Source organism: Salvelinus namaycush, chromosome 22, assembly GCF_016432855.1.
Source record: "Salvelinus namaycush isolate Seneca chromosome 22, SaNama_1.0, whole genome shotgun sequence".
In the NCBI taxonomy this organism is placed as follows: domain Eukaryota; kingdom Metazoa; phylum Chordata; class Actinopteri; order Salmoniformes; family Salmonidae; genus Salvelinus; species Salvelinus namaycush.
In genome coordinates this window covers 24,555,296-24,572,029 of record NC_052328.1, presented here as the reverse complement: position 1 = coordinate 24,572,029, position 16,734 = coordinate 24,555,296, and the positions used below count along the sequence as shown (strand labels likewise).

The following is a 16,734-nucleotide window of genomic DNA, read 5'->3' as shown; positions in this document are numbered from 1 at the left end:
ACATGACCCCCTGCTGCATCAGTAAGACAGTCTACCTCCCTCTTCCAACCTCAACATGACCCCCTACTGCATCAGTAAGACAGACTACCTCCCTCTTCCAACCTCAACATGACCCCCTACTGCATCAGTAAGACAGTCTACCTCCCTCTTCCAACCTCAACATGACCCCCTACTGCATTAGTAAGACAGTCTAACTCCCTCTTCCAACCTCAACATGACCCCCTACTGCATTAGTAAGACAGTCTACCTCCCTCTTCCAACATGACCCCCTGCTGCATCAGTAAGACAGTCTACCTCCCTCTTCCAACCTCAACATGACCCCCTACTGCATCAGTAAGACAGTCTACATCCCTCTTCCAACCTCAACAAGACCCCCTACTGCATCAGTAAGACAGTCTACCTCCCTCTTCCAACCTCAACATGACCCCCTACTGCATCAGTAAGACTGTCTACCTCCCTCTTCCAACCTCAACATGACCCCCTACTGCATCAGTAAGACAGACTACCTCCCTCTTACAACCTCAACATGACCCCCTACTGCATCAGTAAGACAGTCTACCTCCCTCTTCCAACCTCAACATGACCCCCTACTGCATCAGTAAGACAGTCTACCTCCCTCTTCCAACCTCAACATGACCCCCTACTGCATCAGTAAGACAGTCTACCTCCCTTTTCCAACCTCAACATGACCCCCTACTGCATCAGTAAGACAGACTACCTCCCTCTTCCAACCTCAACATGACCCCCTACTGCATCAGTAAGACAGTCTACCTCCCTCTTCCAACCTCAACATGACCCCCTACTGCATCAGTAAGACAGTCTACCTCCCTCTTCCAACCTCAACATGACCCCCTACTGCATTAGTAAGACAGTCTACCTCCCTCTTCCAACCTCAACATGACCCCCTGCTGCATTAGTAAGACAGTCTACCTCCCTCTTCCAACCTCAACATGACCCCCTACTGCATTAGTAAGACAGTCTACCTCCCTCTTCCAACCTCAACATGACCCCCTACTGCATTAGTAAGACAGTCTACCTCCCTCTTCCAACCTCAACATGACCCCCTACTGCATTAGTAAGACAGTCTACCTCCCTCTTCCAACATGACCCCCTGCTGCATCAGTAAGACAGTCTACCTCCCTTTTCCAACCTCAACATGACCCCCTACTGCATCAGTAAGACAGACTACCTCCCTCTTCCAACCTCAACATGACCCCCTACTGCATCAGTAAGACAGTCTACCTCCCTCTTCCAACCTCAACATGACCCCCTACTGCATCAGTAAGACAGTCTACCTCCCTCTTCCAACCTCAACATGACCCCCTACTGCATCAGTAAGACAGACTACCTCCCTCTTCCAACCTTAACATGACCCCCTACTGCATCAGTAAGACACACTACCTCCCTCTTCCAACCTCAACATGACCCCCTACTGCATTAGTAAGACAGACTACCTCCCTCTTCCAACCTCAACATGACCCCCTACTGCATCAGTAAGACAGACTACCTCCCTCTTCCAACCTCAACATGACCCCCTACTGCATCAGTAAGACACACTACCTCCCTCTTCCAACCTCAACATGACCCCCTACTGCATCAGTAAGACAGACTACCTCCCTCTTCCAACCTCAACATGACCCCCTACTGCATCAGTAAGACAGTCTACCTCCCTCTTCCAACCTCAACATGACCCCCTACTGCATCAGTAAGACAGTCTACCTCCCTCTTCCAACCTCAACATGACCCCCTACTGCATCAGTAAGACAGTCTACCTCCCTCTTCCAACCTCAACATGACCCCCTACTGCATCAGTAAGACAGTCTACCTCCCTCTTCCAACCTCAACATGACCCCCTACTGCATCAGTAAGACAGACTGCCTCCCTCTTCCAACCTCAACATGACCCCCTACTGCATCAGTAAGACAGACTGCCTCCCTCTTCCAACCTCAACATGACCCCCTACTGCATCAGTAAGACAGTCTACCTCCCTCTTCCAACCTCAACATGACCCCCTACTGCATCAGTAAGACAGTCTACCTCCCTCTTCCCACCTCAACATGACCCCCTACTGCATCAGTAAGACAGTCTACCTCCCTCTTCCAACCTCAACATGACCCCCTACTGCATCAGTAAGACACACTACCTCCCTCTTCCAACCTCAATATGACCCCCTACTGCATTAGTAAGACAGACTACCTCCCTCTTCCAACCTCAACATGACCCCCTACTGCATCAGTAAGACAGACTACCTCCCTCTTCCAACCTCAACATGACCCCCTACTGCATCAGTAAGACACACTACCTCCCTCTTCCAACCTCAACATGACCCCCTACTGCATCAGTAAGACAGACTACCTCCCTCTTCCAACCTCAACATGACCCCCTACTGCATCAGTAAGACAGTCTACCTCCCTCTTCCAACCTCAACATGACCCCCTACTGCATCAGTAAGACAGTCTACCTCCCTCTTCCAACCTCAACATGACCCCCTGCTGCATTAGTAAGACACACTACAAAAATGAGCAGCAAACTTTGATATAGATATGATCCCTTCTCTCTAATACAATACCACAAAACCATTAAATGATCATACCTGCGATGGTACAAAACATGTTCTAAGTCCTATTCTACAGGAATTTTTATATATTCAATCAAAATGCCACTTCATTGAATCATGTTCACTCCTGGTTGAGGAAAATTATTACTCCTGTAGTTCTGCATTTATAAACAAGGATTAGTTCATGTCACAACAAACATGTGGGGCATTCGTTGCCTTGGAACAGTATGAGAGGATCTGAGCTCCTCTCTGTCAGCCAAAAAGAAAAACACGACTTGCACCACTGACTACTGAAACCAATGGATGGCAGTAGAGATTGATTGCAATGAATGTTCAGCTATGGGGCCTGGCTATAGTTGTACCACGGCCCATCAGCTCGCTGGCTGTCAGACTGGCTGCCACTCAGGCAAGTGGCAGTGCCAGACAATAGAGGCCTAATGAAAATAGAAGTCAATTTCACACTGCCGCCATCAGGAGAGGTTCTGGCACGGCCCGACACTTCTGACAGACTTCTGACAGGAGCTATTATCACCACATACAGCCCAGCAGGACCAGCCTGATCTCACACGTCATTGGAACTGGGTTCACACACACGCTCATACACACACACACACACACGTTTGTACATTACCATAGTCATTCACACCCGAGATGGCAAGCAGCATTTTCCTGCGTGCTCCGAATGTGGTGATGCCCAGCTCTTTCAGGTCCTGGTCTGTCAGAGTGAGGAAGGTCTGGAGATCGATCTGAAAAGAGTGCATGTTCACAGTCAATATCTTTATTATGCCACTTCACACTATACACCAGGGTTCCCCAACTGGCGGTATTAGAAACATTTGGGATTTTATTTGACCCACCCAAGTTTTCTGAGCAAAAAAAGAATACGAAAAACACCAGAAAATCATCCACTCAAGAAGAAATCGAGTCGATGATCCCTGCTATACACTATAATAAATATATATATTTTTTACAATAAAATCCCCCATTACAACATAAAATAACTAATGCCCATCCCTTATCAAATATTTGCCATGTGCTCTAATATCAATAAAGCTATTAGTTGGATATAAATATAAGTCTAGTCACTAGCCCATGAAGTCCACTGCATAATATGTTGCTAAAAAGCTTAGCCTAGCTGCAATAGGCAGCTAAAAAGTTGAATACCACCATAAAAAGGACTGACCCATCCATCCATAAATTCTAGCCAACGCTTAGGGTAGCATATCTCTATTATACTGAAGTCAGCCAAGCAGGGATGGATGAAGGCTCCTGCTCCTATGTTAATGTGGTTAACACATGCTGCATTTTACATTCACATTTTAGTCATTTAGCAGATGCTCTTATCCACAGCGACTCACAGTTAGTGCGTTAATCTTAAAATAGCTAGGTGGGTCAACAACATCACAGTAAGTACATGGTTCCTCAACTATCAGCAAAGTCACAGCTAGTAAAAAAAATTTTTTTTAAAGTTACGTGCGAATGTTAGTTCACGAAAAACATTTTATTTATTATAATTTTTTGCTACGGCGGCTGTAGGCCAGTACCTCCTGTTGTTGGAACACGTCAGTGTATTTCCCCAGGCCCAGCTTGCTGAACAGCTCCGGCAGGTCCGACCCTTTGAGAGAGGACTGGAGACTGCAGCCATTGCTCCCGGTGACCGAGGAGATACAGTCCATGTAGTTACTGCTGCTCAGATAGTGCTCCGCAGCTGTCAGTCAAAAGCAGTCACAGGAAGATGAGACAAGTCAATGACTTGTTTTTTTCAATGACAATTGTTTTGTTTTTTTACTTTTACCACCTTTTCTCCCCAATTGGTAGTTACAGTCTTGTCTCATCGCTGCAACTCCCGTACGGACTCGGGAGAGGTCGAGAGCCATGCGTCCTCCGAAACACAACCAAGCTGCACTGTTTCTTGACACAATGCCCACTTAACCCAGATGTGTTTCGCGTTAAGCGGAAACACATCCAGGTAAACACCAATGTGTCGGGGGAAACACCATACACCTGGCAACCGTGTCATGCACCCGACCCGCCACAGGAGTCGCTAGAGCACGATGGGACCAGGACATACCTGCCAGCCAAACCCTCCCCTAACCTGGATGACGCTGGGCCAATGGGTCTCCCAGTCGCGGCCGGCTGCGACAGATCCTGGACTCTAACCAGGTTCTCTAGTGGCACAGCTAGCAACTGCGATGCATTGCCTTAGACCACTACGCCACTCAGGAGCCCCAGACAGTCAATATTAAAAGAAGATTTTCATAGACAGTTATCATTGTAAAAAAAAATAGATTAATTCAACATAAAATAAACCCTTACGCATCTTGCTGCTGAAACGTTGTTGTGACTTAGACAGTTGTATCTATTAAAGCAAAAGTATGCCATTTGATTGTCTTTAATGTGTGCAATACAAGCCAAGATACTGTAGAATAAATGTGTGCTTCTCTACAGCATTACCGGTAGTGATTGGCTTTGATGATAACAAATCATTTGATACAAGGGTAAGAACATGAGTTGGAAATGAACAGACGTATCTGGTCTCTTGAACTTTGCTGAGTGCAGGTGTGTAGGAGGAAGGAACACTTAAACACATCTACTCCCACACACTTATACACATTTTAATGAACAAGGCAATCTTCACACAGCATCTGCTGTTCAAGGTTAGACTTTGTTCCCTTTCTTTCTTACGTCATCATCATAACTTTCTCTCATCAACACTTTTGAGAGAGTTGACTGAGTGGGTGTGTTGATTTTCTTCCCTTTCTCTTCTCCTTTTGATTTCATAAAAAAAAAAAAAAGTTCAGACAAATATCTGCTGGGTAGCTCACCAGATTTGTTCTGCTTCCTCTTGGGACTGCTAACAGACGCTGGGAATTCGGCGTGGTTGACAAGACCGTTCCCAACCCCATTCCTGTCCCTCCAGTTGTCAGAGTCACTGCCGTTGCCCACGCCCTCTCTGCTGCCGGAGCGGGACAGGGACAGGGGGGAGCCCTGGAGGAGAGAAGGGGGATATCAGATCCTACTGATAGATACATGTGCTGCAGTTATAAGCTCTCATTAATGGTTCAATTCAGTTAACTTTTTTGCTTTACAGATTCATCTTTTTTTATTTGTATTCATTATGATGTTTCATATTAGTCTTCACATAAGCTTTCATATCAGGTATGTTAGTAAAAACACATTTTCTTCAACAGTTGAGTGGTCCATTTGTGTTTACCTCATAGTCAGAGTTTACTTCGTAGGTGGTACTCATTGTGGGTTTGTAGGAAACGTGGTTGGCCCTGCGCAGCTCCTTGATGGTCTCTGCTGGCATGGACTTGGAAAAACCCAGACCACTCCACGTGTTAGTTGGGGTCCGTACCTCAGTCACAACAGGCTTCTTCAACATAGCTGGACACAGGCACAGATAAAGCCTGTTACCAGAAAGGTCTGAAAAAAATGAACACAGTATCCCTTGAGACTAGACAGGAACTGCCCGAAAGTTTGACACTTACCTTTGGTTGCTAACAGTTTTTTCTGTTCATATTCAAGCGCCTGAAACAGAGAGTAAAGTAAGGTCAGTGTCAGTTTTTCTACCTGTCAAATTCACTTGAGCCATCCGCTGATGTGTGAGTGCGTGTATGTGAGAGAGAAAAGTGGAGTTGGAATACCTCTAGTTGTACCTGCATGTTGGCAAAGGAGGAATGTGGTGCCAAGCGGATCCTGTCCCTTTCGTTCTGCTGTGCTGCCCTCTCTGCTGCCCGCTCACTGCCCGGCGCCCTCTTATCTGTCACAGGGCCGTCTGAAGCACTCGACTCTGGGTCTGACAGGAGGCAGTCTGAGCTGTGGGGGGACGACAACAGAGAGCTATGATCATATTAGAAAGCTAGCAAGGTACAAACCCCATCACAACAGAGAAGCTTTCAGCACAGACAAGACATACAGGACAGTCTATTTACTATTATTTTCTTACCAACCAATCAAATATATTTTATAAAGCCCTTTGTATATCAGCAGTTGTCACAAAGTTCTTTAATTTTCTATTCTATGAATGTATGGGAGTCATACCCAGTGAATCAGAATGAGTTCTAGTTGTATTGTCATACCCTTGAGGCATAGGAATGAAAGAGTGAGGACATCTATAGTCTTACTGTAGCTCTGGACAGACATACTGGAGATGGGAGTTCTTGGTCCCCTGGAGGAGCTCCACCGCATGCCGTTTCCCTGACGTCTTACAGGAAGCCAGCATCTGTTTTAGCTCGTTCCCATTGGCTGAATGAGATGGGCTTCTGGGCATGCCCACTTCCACAAAGGTGTCAGAGCCTGGCAGAGAGAAAGTAAAAGAGCATTTGTGAAGAAACAGTAACGTGGGATATTATATTCCTTCCTTCGTGAGTTAATGAAGTTAGTCAATAGGCTATATATCTGACTGTATGTGCTATTATACTCTTTACATTCTTGTAGAATCCCTGTGCTTGACAACCAAGTTTTTGTTCTTCCAAAGCAACCTTTTCTTTCGAGTGCCTTGTTGCTCAGCTTTCCATTGTCTGTCATGTATACATTTCAGTACATTGTTTGCACCTGTAAGTCACTCTGCATGATGGCTTGAGCGTGACTAAATGTAGCTGCTAAAACGTACAGTTGGCCCCGGTGTTAATAAAAAACAGAAGCAGTCTAATGAAGGAGCTTTTCTCTTCTTTTCCCACTCTTCCAGGCAGTAACCCGGCCAGCAGAATAGGATCTGTGTGTGTGAGAGTGTAGGCCTCCTCGATATGCTTTTATTTGGTTATTTCTCCCTGGGCTTGATGGTTATGGGGAGCAGAGCCAGTTGGAACAGGATGGAGAACACAGGAGGAGGTCAGGGAGAGGAAACAGTTACTACTGTGACCAGCCAGGCTGGAGGCGGAGGCTGGGGAGCCCACTGAGCTCCAGTTCCAACAACACGGGAATGTGAGGAGTGTGAGAGCCAGGCTACACTCAAACCACACATGTTAGAGATGCAGGAAATTAGGGACCTCAACCACTGGAATACCAGCCATCAATGTCACCCTGTTGCAACCTTAGAAAAGTTGTTTGAATAGGAATTGGACCTGGACCGCATATTGATCTACGTATAAGAACAAGACAAATATATTGTGGTAAAAATTCACTTACAGGTAATAAGGCCAAATACCAAGGCTTTCTTTTGAGTATTATAAACCTTTTTAAAGTATAGCTACAAGAGTTACACATTTCCATGTTGTCTGTAGGTGCGGTGTGAACGTGTTACCTTCGTCTTGGTTGGACTTGCTGGAGCGGGGTTCTGACTGACTGTGTACGCTGGCCTCCTGAACTGAGTCACACTGATTGGGGTTCAGAACCGTGTCTGCCAGAGATGCACTGGACATCCTTCCATAGACTGAGCCAGGGTGCTGCACACAAACACACACACACACACACACAATGTAGCCCTATACAGAATACTCACTATAGGCAAGGTATACATACATTCAATGTAACAGTTAGTGAATATGTGTCTATAAAAATCCGCCACCTTTACATGTCCATTCAGGGTACAGGGGCCTTTGGAGCAGTCAGGGACTCCGTTGGTCTGCTTGTCGATGGGGGCGAGGCCGGGGGGAGGGGAGGGGGTGTTCTGGGTGTACCCCTTGACCCCAGAGAGCAGGATACTGCTCAGAGTGGCCTGGGCTACAGGGTGCATCATCAACTGAGACGAGAAGCCTGGACACATGAGGGAGGAAATCCTTCGGCGTTATCGTAACACTTTCATCATATCAATCCCTTCTAGCTATTTGTGATCAAGGTGAGACCTCAAGGGGTGAGACCGTGAGCGATTGTGCACCAGCCAACTAACTCACCTTGTGTGCTGGTGAGAGAGCTGGGCCACAGTGAGGGGGAGGGAGACGGGGGGTTCTGCAGGGGGCTCATGGAAGAGTTCAGACTGTTGAGGACAGGAGCCGGGGAGCTACTGAGGGAATGGGGCGCTGAAGGCCCCAGGAGGCCTGGAGGAGAGAAAAACACAGTATAAGACTGTGTCTCATTACAGTATCACTCTACAATTCATTTCTTCCCACACCAGTAATAGATATTATTGCATACTACCACCATCACTCACCAAATCCTTTCATATCAGTGGTCAGGATTGAAATAAGAGAGAGACATTTGAGAGAACTGGGCCTTTGAAAAATATAACTCAACACAGTCAATAACTTAATGCTAAACTATGCTACTTTCAACCCAAACATATCAAAGCAGACTGAAACAGGTTTGTGGGTTTGACAAACGGCTCATTTGACTCCAGAAATAAGGCTTGGATTTCTCTGGCAGGCTGAGCTGTAATCTGATGGAGAGGGATGTAGTAATTAACTACAGGCCGAGCTGTGGAGGCCCATATCTTACCCATGGGCATTTGGGTTCATACTGTACACCCCAGGAAGAGATGGCTTAAGCAAGACAATCATTCGCACTGTCAATGTGATCAGTTTCCAGACATAAACCTCCTACACACAACAGTTTATCCCATGATAGAGAACTCATGATTCATTCTGCTGTAAAGGGGTTTGTCTCTTATTCATTATTGTAATTTTGTCTCCTTTCACAAGATAATAAAGTTGGATTACATATTACACTCAAGCCTCTTTTTCAATCACTGATCTATAAACGTGTGTGGGAAAGGGCCTTGGGTTGACCTTGTACATTTGTAGAAAGGCACCATCGATTTTCTTAAAGAATTCTCATAATGGTGTAAGAGGCTGATGTAAAGAGAACTCCATTACCCAGACTGCTCAGCCCCAGGCCAGCTGAGGCCAGGATGTCCAGGCCGACGGGACAGATGAGAGTGGGGGAGGGGCCGATGGTTGAGGGGGACAGGGCTGATGACACCCCGTTGCTTTCCAGACCCAGCAGAAACTTCCTGGCCTCATACATGTTCACTGCATTCCGCTCCACACTCTTTACGATCACAGACTGGGAAAGAGAGAGTGGAAGAAAGAGAGAGATGGAGAGACAGAGGAAAAAAGAGAAAACGAAATGGCAGGTTGTTGTCAGCATAAAATGCACTTCAGCAACGTAATTTGTTTTTTCTTTAATGGAATGAACAGTGGAATCAAAAAGGGATTAGTAAAATGTCAAAACATCATTTTTTATAAAGTGGTTCATTTCAATTCATGTGTGAGAAAGAGAGTTGGAAGTTGGAAAGGATATTCAACTTTCTCCAGTTCCAGCATTACCATTAAGAGTGCTTAGAAAACAGCGAGGAATAAAGAATGAACATGCACACAAATCATTTCTGTGGTCCTAAACTTGCCAAAGTTGGTCCTGCCAAATCGAGTCCAGTTACGATTTTTCTGACTCCACACCCTTCTTTATGGAGTAGCCAAATAGCCAGAAGCAAAGCGGTGTTTGGAAGGCCGTTTGGATTAGTAGTGTCACCTCGTTAAAGAAGAGAGGTCTGGGTAGGGCTGCGTTTACACTGGCACCACACCACCGTTCCCCACTGGCCTGTCTGGGTTTGGGCATCATGCCGGGCACACTGAGGAAAGGGCACCTGGCGAAGGTGGTTAGGCTGGGGCCCAGCAAATTTGATGTGCCTACTATATTGTTTGGATTTGGCTGATGACGCAAGGTGCTTTGTAGTTAGGTAGGGCTGGGAATTGCCAAGGATAGGATAGGATATGTATTGTGATTTGTTACGGTGATTTGATGTTCCAAACATATTGCTCACCATATGTCTGCTGCAGAGAGATGAGAGAGCATGAGAAAACGAGTTTTGACCAGTCAGGGAAATAAAAGTGCTGAAAACATGTTGGCTCACTATTTAAAAAGAAGATGAGAACAAGCTATAGGATGACAAATACCAGAGTCTTCGAGTCAAATATCAATATATTGTCCAAAAATAATATCGCTCTATGTAACTGTATCGATTTTTCCCAGCACTATAGTCGGGGCCAGGAGAAAAACCTTGGATCTTAGCTGTAGCATTACCCTGGTAAAGTTGCTTCCTGGATTTGTGTTAAGGCCACTGTAACATACTAGATGTTCATGTTTAGTGTGGTACCTTGCTGGGCTGCTTTGGTTTGGGCTTGATGCTGATGAAGACATCCAGCTGCTCCATCAGAGCGGTGATACACTGGGGCTCCACCTCGATGTCTTCTTTAATGTCAAACATCAGCACCAGCGGTAGACAGCCCTGTGGAACACACACATCATCATCACGTTCCATGAAACAGACCCTTGTTACAGAACTAACACTCATAGAATACAACAGGGACAGTTTTTCCTGACCAGACATTTCAATTAAGAGCGAAAGCTCAGTTGAAAAACCACTACTTGAGAAATTCCAAAACAATTGACCAAAAAAGCCTGTTTTGCATGATCCCACCACAACCTCATTCCTACGTTATATTCAGCTGAGCGATAGAGGCCTTCCCATTGTGTGTAATTAAACCAGTTGGGCCAAGCTGGTGGTGACAGGCCGGGCCGGAGCTGTAATTTACAGTCCGATGGTCTAAACATGGCTCTCTGTGGGGGAGGCTCATCTCCTCGTCAAATGACTCGGTTCTCCCAAGGCAGACCAGAGGGGCCTCTTCTTGTGTGTCCCACGTACCAGACAGAAAAAGTTATGTTTACAAAAGGACTTCTGCATTTTTCAAGAGTCTTTGGGCAAAACTGCCACAGACAAAGGACATCAACACTAGCATAGCTGCCTTATATTATGATTAATGTTACATTAATCAGGATGCCAAAATCTTTAAATGTAATGTCTTTGACATCTTGCTCAGCAATTGTTTTTACCCAAAGACAATTAAATGAATAACATTTTACCAAGACACCCACATAGCTGAAAGTGTCTTGGTCAGGGTCAGAACACAATAAAACTCCATATGCAATCCATATGCAGGGTCATTCTCCAACAGAAACAAGGCAATTACTTAATCTATACAAACCAAGCATGGACACATACCATGAGGTACTGGCGCGCCACGCAGACAGACTCGATGATTCCCTGGATGTAGACAGTAGATTTCTTCTGGGGGCTGTTGGGGTCAGGGAAGTGGATCTGGGCTCCTGTCCTCTGGGTGATGTGCTTGATGTTGCTGCCGTTGCGGCCCATCATGAAGAGGTGGTGCTGGGGGGCGATGTCCAGGTGGGTACTGACTGAGATGGCACTGGCCAGGCTGCCCGCTAAGTGCTCCAGCAATATGGCAGTGCCTCTCTGGGATGAGATGAAAATCAATCAATAAATATATCAATACAATCAGTCAATCTGCAGAATCTAGCAATATTTAGATTAGTATTTTCTTATAGTGTGCAGACAAAAGCAAAGGCTAGCCTTTTAAAACAGAAATGTGCATCCTGTTGTTTTAACTCCAAAAAGTTTTTGGACACTGTAAAGTCCATGGAGAATAAGAGCACCTCTTCCCAGCTGCCCACTGCACTGAGGCTAGGTCACCACCGATAAATCCACGATAATCGAGAATTTCAATAAGCATTTCCCTACGGCTGGCCATGCTTTCCTCCTGGCTACACCAACCCCGGCCAACAGCTCCGCACCCCCCGCAGCTACTTGCCCAAGCCTCCCCAGCTTCTCCTTCACCCAAATCCAGATAGCAGATGTTCTGAAAGAGCTGCAAAACCTGGACCCGTACAAATCAGCTGGGCTAGACAATCTGGACCCTCTCTTTCTACAATTATCCGCCGCCATTGTTGCAACCCCTATTACCAGTCTGTTCAACCTCTCTTTCGTATCGTCCGAGATCCCCAAAGATTGGAAAGCTGCCACGGTCATCCCCCTCTTCAAAGGGGGTGACACTCTAGACCCAAACTGTTATAGACCTACATCCATTTTGCCCTGCCTTTCTAAAGTCTTCGAAAGCCAAGTTAATAAACAGATCACTGACCATTTCAAATCCCACCGTACCTTCTCCACTGTGCAATACGGTTTTCGAGCTGGTCACGGGTGCACCTCAGCCACACTCAAGGTACTAAACGATATCATAACCGCCATCGATAAAAGACAGTACTGTGCAGCCGTCTTCATCGACCTGGCCAAGGCTTTCGACTCTGTCAATCACTGTATTCTTATCGGCAGACTCAACAGCCTTGGTTTCTCAAATTACTGCCTCGCCTGGTTCACCAACTACTTCTCAGACAGAGTTCAGTGTGTCAAATTGGAGGGCCTGTTGTCCGGACCTCTGGCAGTCTCTATCGGGGTACCACAGGGTTCAATTCTCGGGCCGACTCTTTTCTCTGTATATATCAACGATGTCGCTCTTGCTGCGAGTGATTCCCTGATTCACCTCTACGCAGACGACACCATTCTGTATACTTCTGGCCCTTCGTTGGACACTGTGCTAACCTCCAAACGAGCTTCAATGCCATACAACACTCCTTCTGTGGCCTCCAAATGCTCTTAAAACGGCAGTAAAACCAAATGTATCCTTTTCAACCGTTCGCTGCCCGCACCCGCCTGCCCGACTAGCATCACTACTCTGGATGGTTCTGACTTAGAATATGTGGACAACTACAAATACCTAGGTGTCTGGCTAGACTGTAAACTCTCCTTCCAGACTCATATTAAACATCTCCAATCCAAAATTAAATCTAGAATCGGCTTCCTATTTCGCAACAAAGCCTCCTTCACTCACGCCGCCAAACATACCCTCGTAAAACTGACTATCTTACCGATCCTCAACTTCGGCGATGTCATTTACAAAATAGCTTCCAATACTCTACTCAGCAAACTGGATGCAGTCTATCACAGTGCCATCCTTTTTGTCACCGGAGCCCCTTATACCTCCCACCACTGCGACCTGTATGCTCTAGTCGGCTGGCCCTTGCTACATATTCGTCGCCAGACCCACTGGCTCCAGGTCATCTATAAGTCTATGCTAGGTAAAGCTCCGCCTTATCTTCCAGTTCTCTGCTGCCAATGACTGGAATGAATTGCAAAAATCGCTGAAGCTGGAGACTTATATTTCCCTCACTAACTTTAAACATCAGCTATCTGATCAGCTAACCGATCGCTGCAGCTGTATATAGCCCATCTGTAAATAGCCCACCCAATCTACCTCATCCCCATATTGGTTTTATTTACTTTTCTGCTCTTTTGCACACCAGTATTTCTACTTGCACATCACCATCTGCTCATCTATCATTCCGGTGTTAATTTGCTAAATTGTAATTACTTTGCTACTATGGCCTATTTATTGCCTTACCTCCTCACGCCATTTGCACACACTGTATTTAGACTTTCTTTTTTCCCCTATTGTGTTATTGACTGTACGCTTGTTTATTCCATGTGTAACTCTGTGTTGTTGTTTGTGTCACACTGCTTTGCTTTATCTTGGCCAGGTCGCAGTTGTAAATGAGAACTTGTTCTCAACTAGCTTACCTGGTTAAATAAAGGTGAAATTAAAAATTAAAAAAAATATCCAGACACTCTGTTCAAAGGAGCTAGCAAAGGTGAGTGAGTGACTGTGTGGACAGCACTCTCAACTAAAGTTACCCTCTGGGGGAAGGGAAAACACAGTAAAAAAGGAGATTCATTTTGCACATCCAAATATGTCAAAAGAGCAGGAAGAAAAACCAATGAAAAGAGTGTCCACTCTGAGCTAGTTAACCAACAACATTTCAACCATAGTTTACACCACAGTAAACCACTGTTTTTCAATGCCACCTGGCAGCCAACAGAATGGTCTGATTCTCTGCCTCCGCAAACAATTATTGGATGAATTAGAAGGCCTTCCAATGGAACTCCAGCCTGAGGCCAGCACAGTAATCCACAGTGGTTTTGGCAGACCCCTTTTACAGAGCAAGGTCTCTCACTACATAGCATACATACTCCCCCCAAAACCCCAGCCCCAATCTGGCCAGCATCCCAAGTTAAAATGACGCCGTCCACTAACTCCCCTAGGCTGGGTTGTACTGAAGGTCAGAGTGCGGGTGGGTCAGTGTTAGGTGGGTGGGGGGTGTTGGGTTGAGTAGTGAGAAAGGTTCCAGGGAACCAGCCACAGCTCTGAGGCCCAGGGGAGAAGGAGAGGGAGCGCCAGACAACTTATATTAGACATTTACTTGCTCATGGGCTAGAGAACAGTGCTTGGTTTTAAAGGCAACAGTACTGTAATTCCCACTAGGGAGCTGACCAAGCAACCCTCTGGTCACAGCAGTCCACTTCTCTAACCACTAGGCCCCAACCCCTGCTGTTCACTAAGTACTGTGGTATGTTTGTGGGTAGATGTGAGGGGTGTTGCTGGGCCTCACCTTGACGGCACTAGAGTTGTTCTGGGAGCCGCGGACCACTCCGGTGGTCCCATAGAGACGTGTGGGGGGCTTGAAGGAGACGGTGAGGTTGTATGTCTGGGAGATGTGCTGCACTGTGGGGGAGCCTGGGTCAGGCTGCACGATGGCCGGCAGCTCAAACGACAGAACCAGAGGGAGCAGCTCCTGAGAATGATAAAGATGAATAGAGAGAGAGAGAGAGAGAGAGAAAGGGCGAGAAAGGGCGAGTGGTGTCAGTGGTGTAAAGTAAATAAGTCAAAATACTACTTAAGTTGTTTTTTGGAGGTATCTGTGGTTTACTATTTATATTTTGGACAACTTTTACCTCACTACAGAAAAGATGCACTTTTTACTCCCATACATTTTCCCTGGCACCAAAAAGTACTAGTTACATTTCAAATGCTCAGGTAGAACAGCAATATGGTCCAATTCAAACACCTATCAATATAACTTGTTGCCATCCCTACTGCCTCTGATCTGGCGGACTCACTAATCTCAAATACTGCATTTGTAAATAATGTCTGAGTATTGGAGTGTGCCCCTACAAAAAAATATATATAAATAATAATAAATTGTGCTGTCTGGTTTGCTTAAAAGGTGTACTATGCAGAAATCACTGACATTTTCTGGTTGCTAAAATTCAAATAGTATAGTGTAGAGAATCGTTGTACCATCTAAACCGCTGCAAAATATATTTTATACATATGCAGCTTTAATATAAGGAATTTGATGTACAGCATTGACTTTTACTCAAGTATGACAACGGAGTACCTTTTCCACCACTGCCTACAGTTATTGCCATTACCATCATCATACTATCATTTTGCCACAAGTGCAAACTTTAGGCAATTTCCCTGTAGTATGTAATGGAGTCCATTTGAATAGTGAAACAGTAAAGACGTAGGAGTGCAAACGTTGAGAGAGATCTCTTTACATAGGGTTGGCATGTACACATCTACACAGACATAACATGTCTCACTTCAGCCGGGAGTGGCCAAACATGGCATAGACATGTTTTAACTCAATAAAACCACTGACTGCTGTCTATCACAATGGGTTCAACTGTGCCAGTACTCAGTAGGGACCGGAGACGTTACGCCCTTCATCACACACATGCTACAGCAGACTTCCATTGGGAGCTGATTAAACATACAGTACAACACTGTAGCAGCAGATCATGTCTGCTCCTAGACAGTCTGTTCATACTCAGACTGTGAATGTTAAGGTAAAGTCACTAAATAATACATCAAGTCAAGCTATCACAGAGAACAGAGACTAAAAGTGGACTCCATCACTCAAATCACAGCAGTCATTCAAACAGCCTAGATGGAGGCCAGGAGATTTTGCTGACAAGTTCATACATACACATAAGTCTACTCATGTATGTGCGCACACACACACACACACACACACACACACACACACACACACACACACACACACACACACACACACACACACACACACACACACACACACACACACACACACACACACACACACACACACACACACACACACACACACACACACACACACACTTATCCAAACACTCAGTCTTGGGCAGTGCGCCATAGCTTAGGCTGCCAGAGAAGGACAAACAGCATGAATTACTCCAACCAAAGAAATGCACCCATGATTAATCCCATATGTTTCTGGGCCTAGTTTTATATCATGTTGCAGGAGTTCCACTGTAAAGTCAGAGTCAGTGAGTATGGAAACACAGAGGGGACAAACAGAATGGCCCAACCAGGCGCTCTGAATGAAGAACAGCTTAGATAGAACTACCATAAACTTTTTAAAACGGGTCTTCCAGGCAACTTTAAGCTTAATATGTATTCAATCTGGAGGTGTGCATGAGTCCTGCAGACAAAAGGACAGAAAGGCAGATATTGTATGAAGACTGAATAACAACTACACAA

At 45.6% G+C, this 16,734-nt stretch overlaps 1 protein-coding gene across 1 annotated transcript in view; it reads right to left on the bottom strand.

The window, feature by feature from the left end:
• The window catches only part of LOC120017685 (protein bicaudal C homolog 1-A-like), a 76,436-nt gene that overhangs the window by 9,999 nt on the left and 49,703 nt on the right, over positions 1 to 16,734 (bottom strand). Inside the window, exons 7-20 of the mRNA XM_038960609.1 lie at positions 14,795 to 14,977; positions 11,496 to 11,747; positions 10,590 to 10,721; positions 9,310 to 9,499; positions 8,392 to 8,535; positions 8,067 to 8,254; positions 7,803 to 7,944; positions 6,685 to 6,856; positions 6,217 to 6,376; positions 6,049 to 6,088; positions 5,772 to 5,944; positions 5,383 to 5,545; positions 4,102 to 4,265; positions 3,189 to 3,303 (exon numbers count right to left, since the gene is read on the bottom strand). Of these exons, the coding sequence (XP_038816537.1) occupies positions 3,189 to 3,303; positions 4,102 to 4,265; positions 5,383 to 5,545; positions 5,772 to 5,944; positions 6,049 to 6,088; positions 6,217 to 6,376; positions 6,685 to 6,856; positions 7,803 to 7,944; positions 8,067 to 8,254; positions 8,392 to 8,535; positions 9,310 to 9,499; positions 10,590 to 10,721; positions 11,496 to 11,747; positions 14,795 to 14,977 (2,218 nt within the window). The remainder of the gene's footprint in view (positions 1 to 3,188; positions 3,304 to 4,101; positions 4,266 to 5,382; positions 5,546 to 5,771; positions 5,945 to 6,048; positions 6,089 to 6,216; positions 6,377 to 6,684; positions 6,857 to 7,802; positions 7,945 to 8,066; positions 8,255 to 8,391; positions 8,536 to 9,309; positions 9,500 to 10,589; positions 10,722 to 11,495; positions 11,748 to 14,794; positions 14,978 to 16,734) is intronic.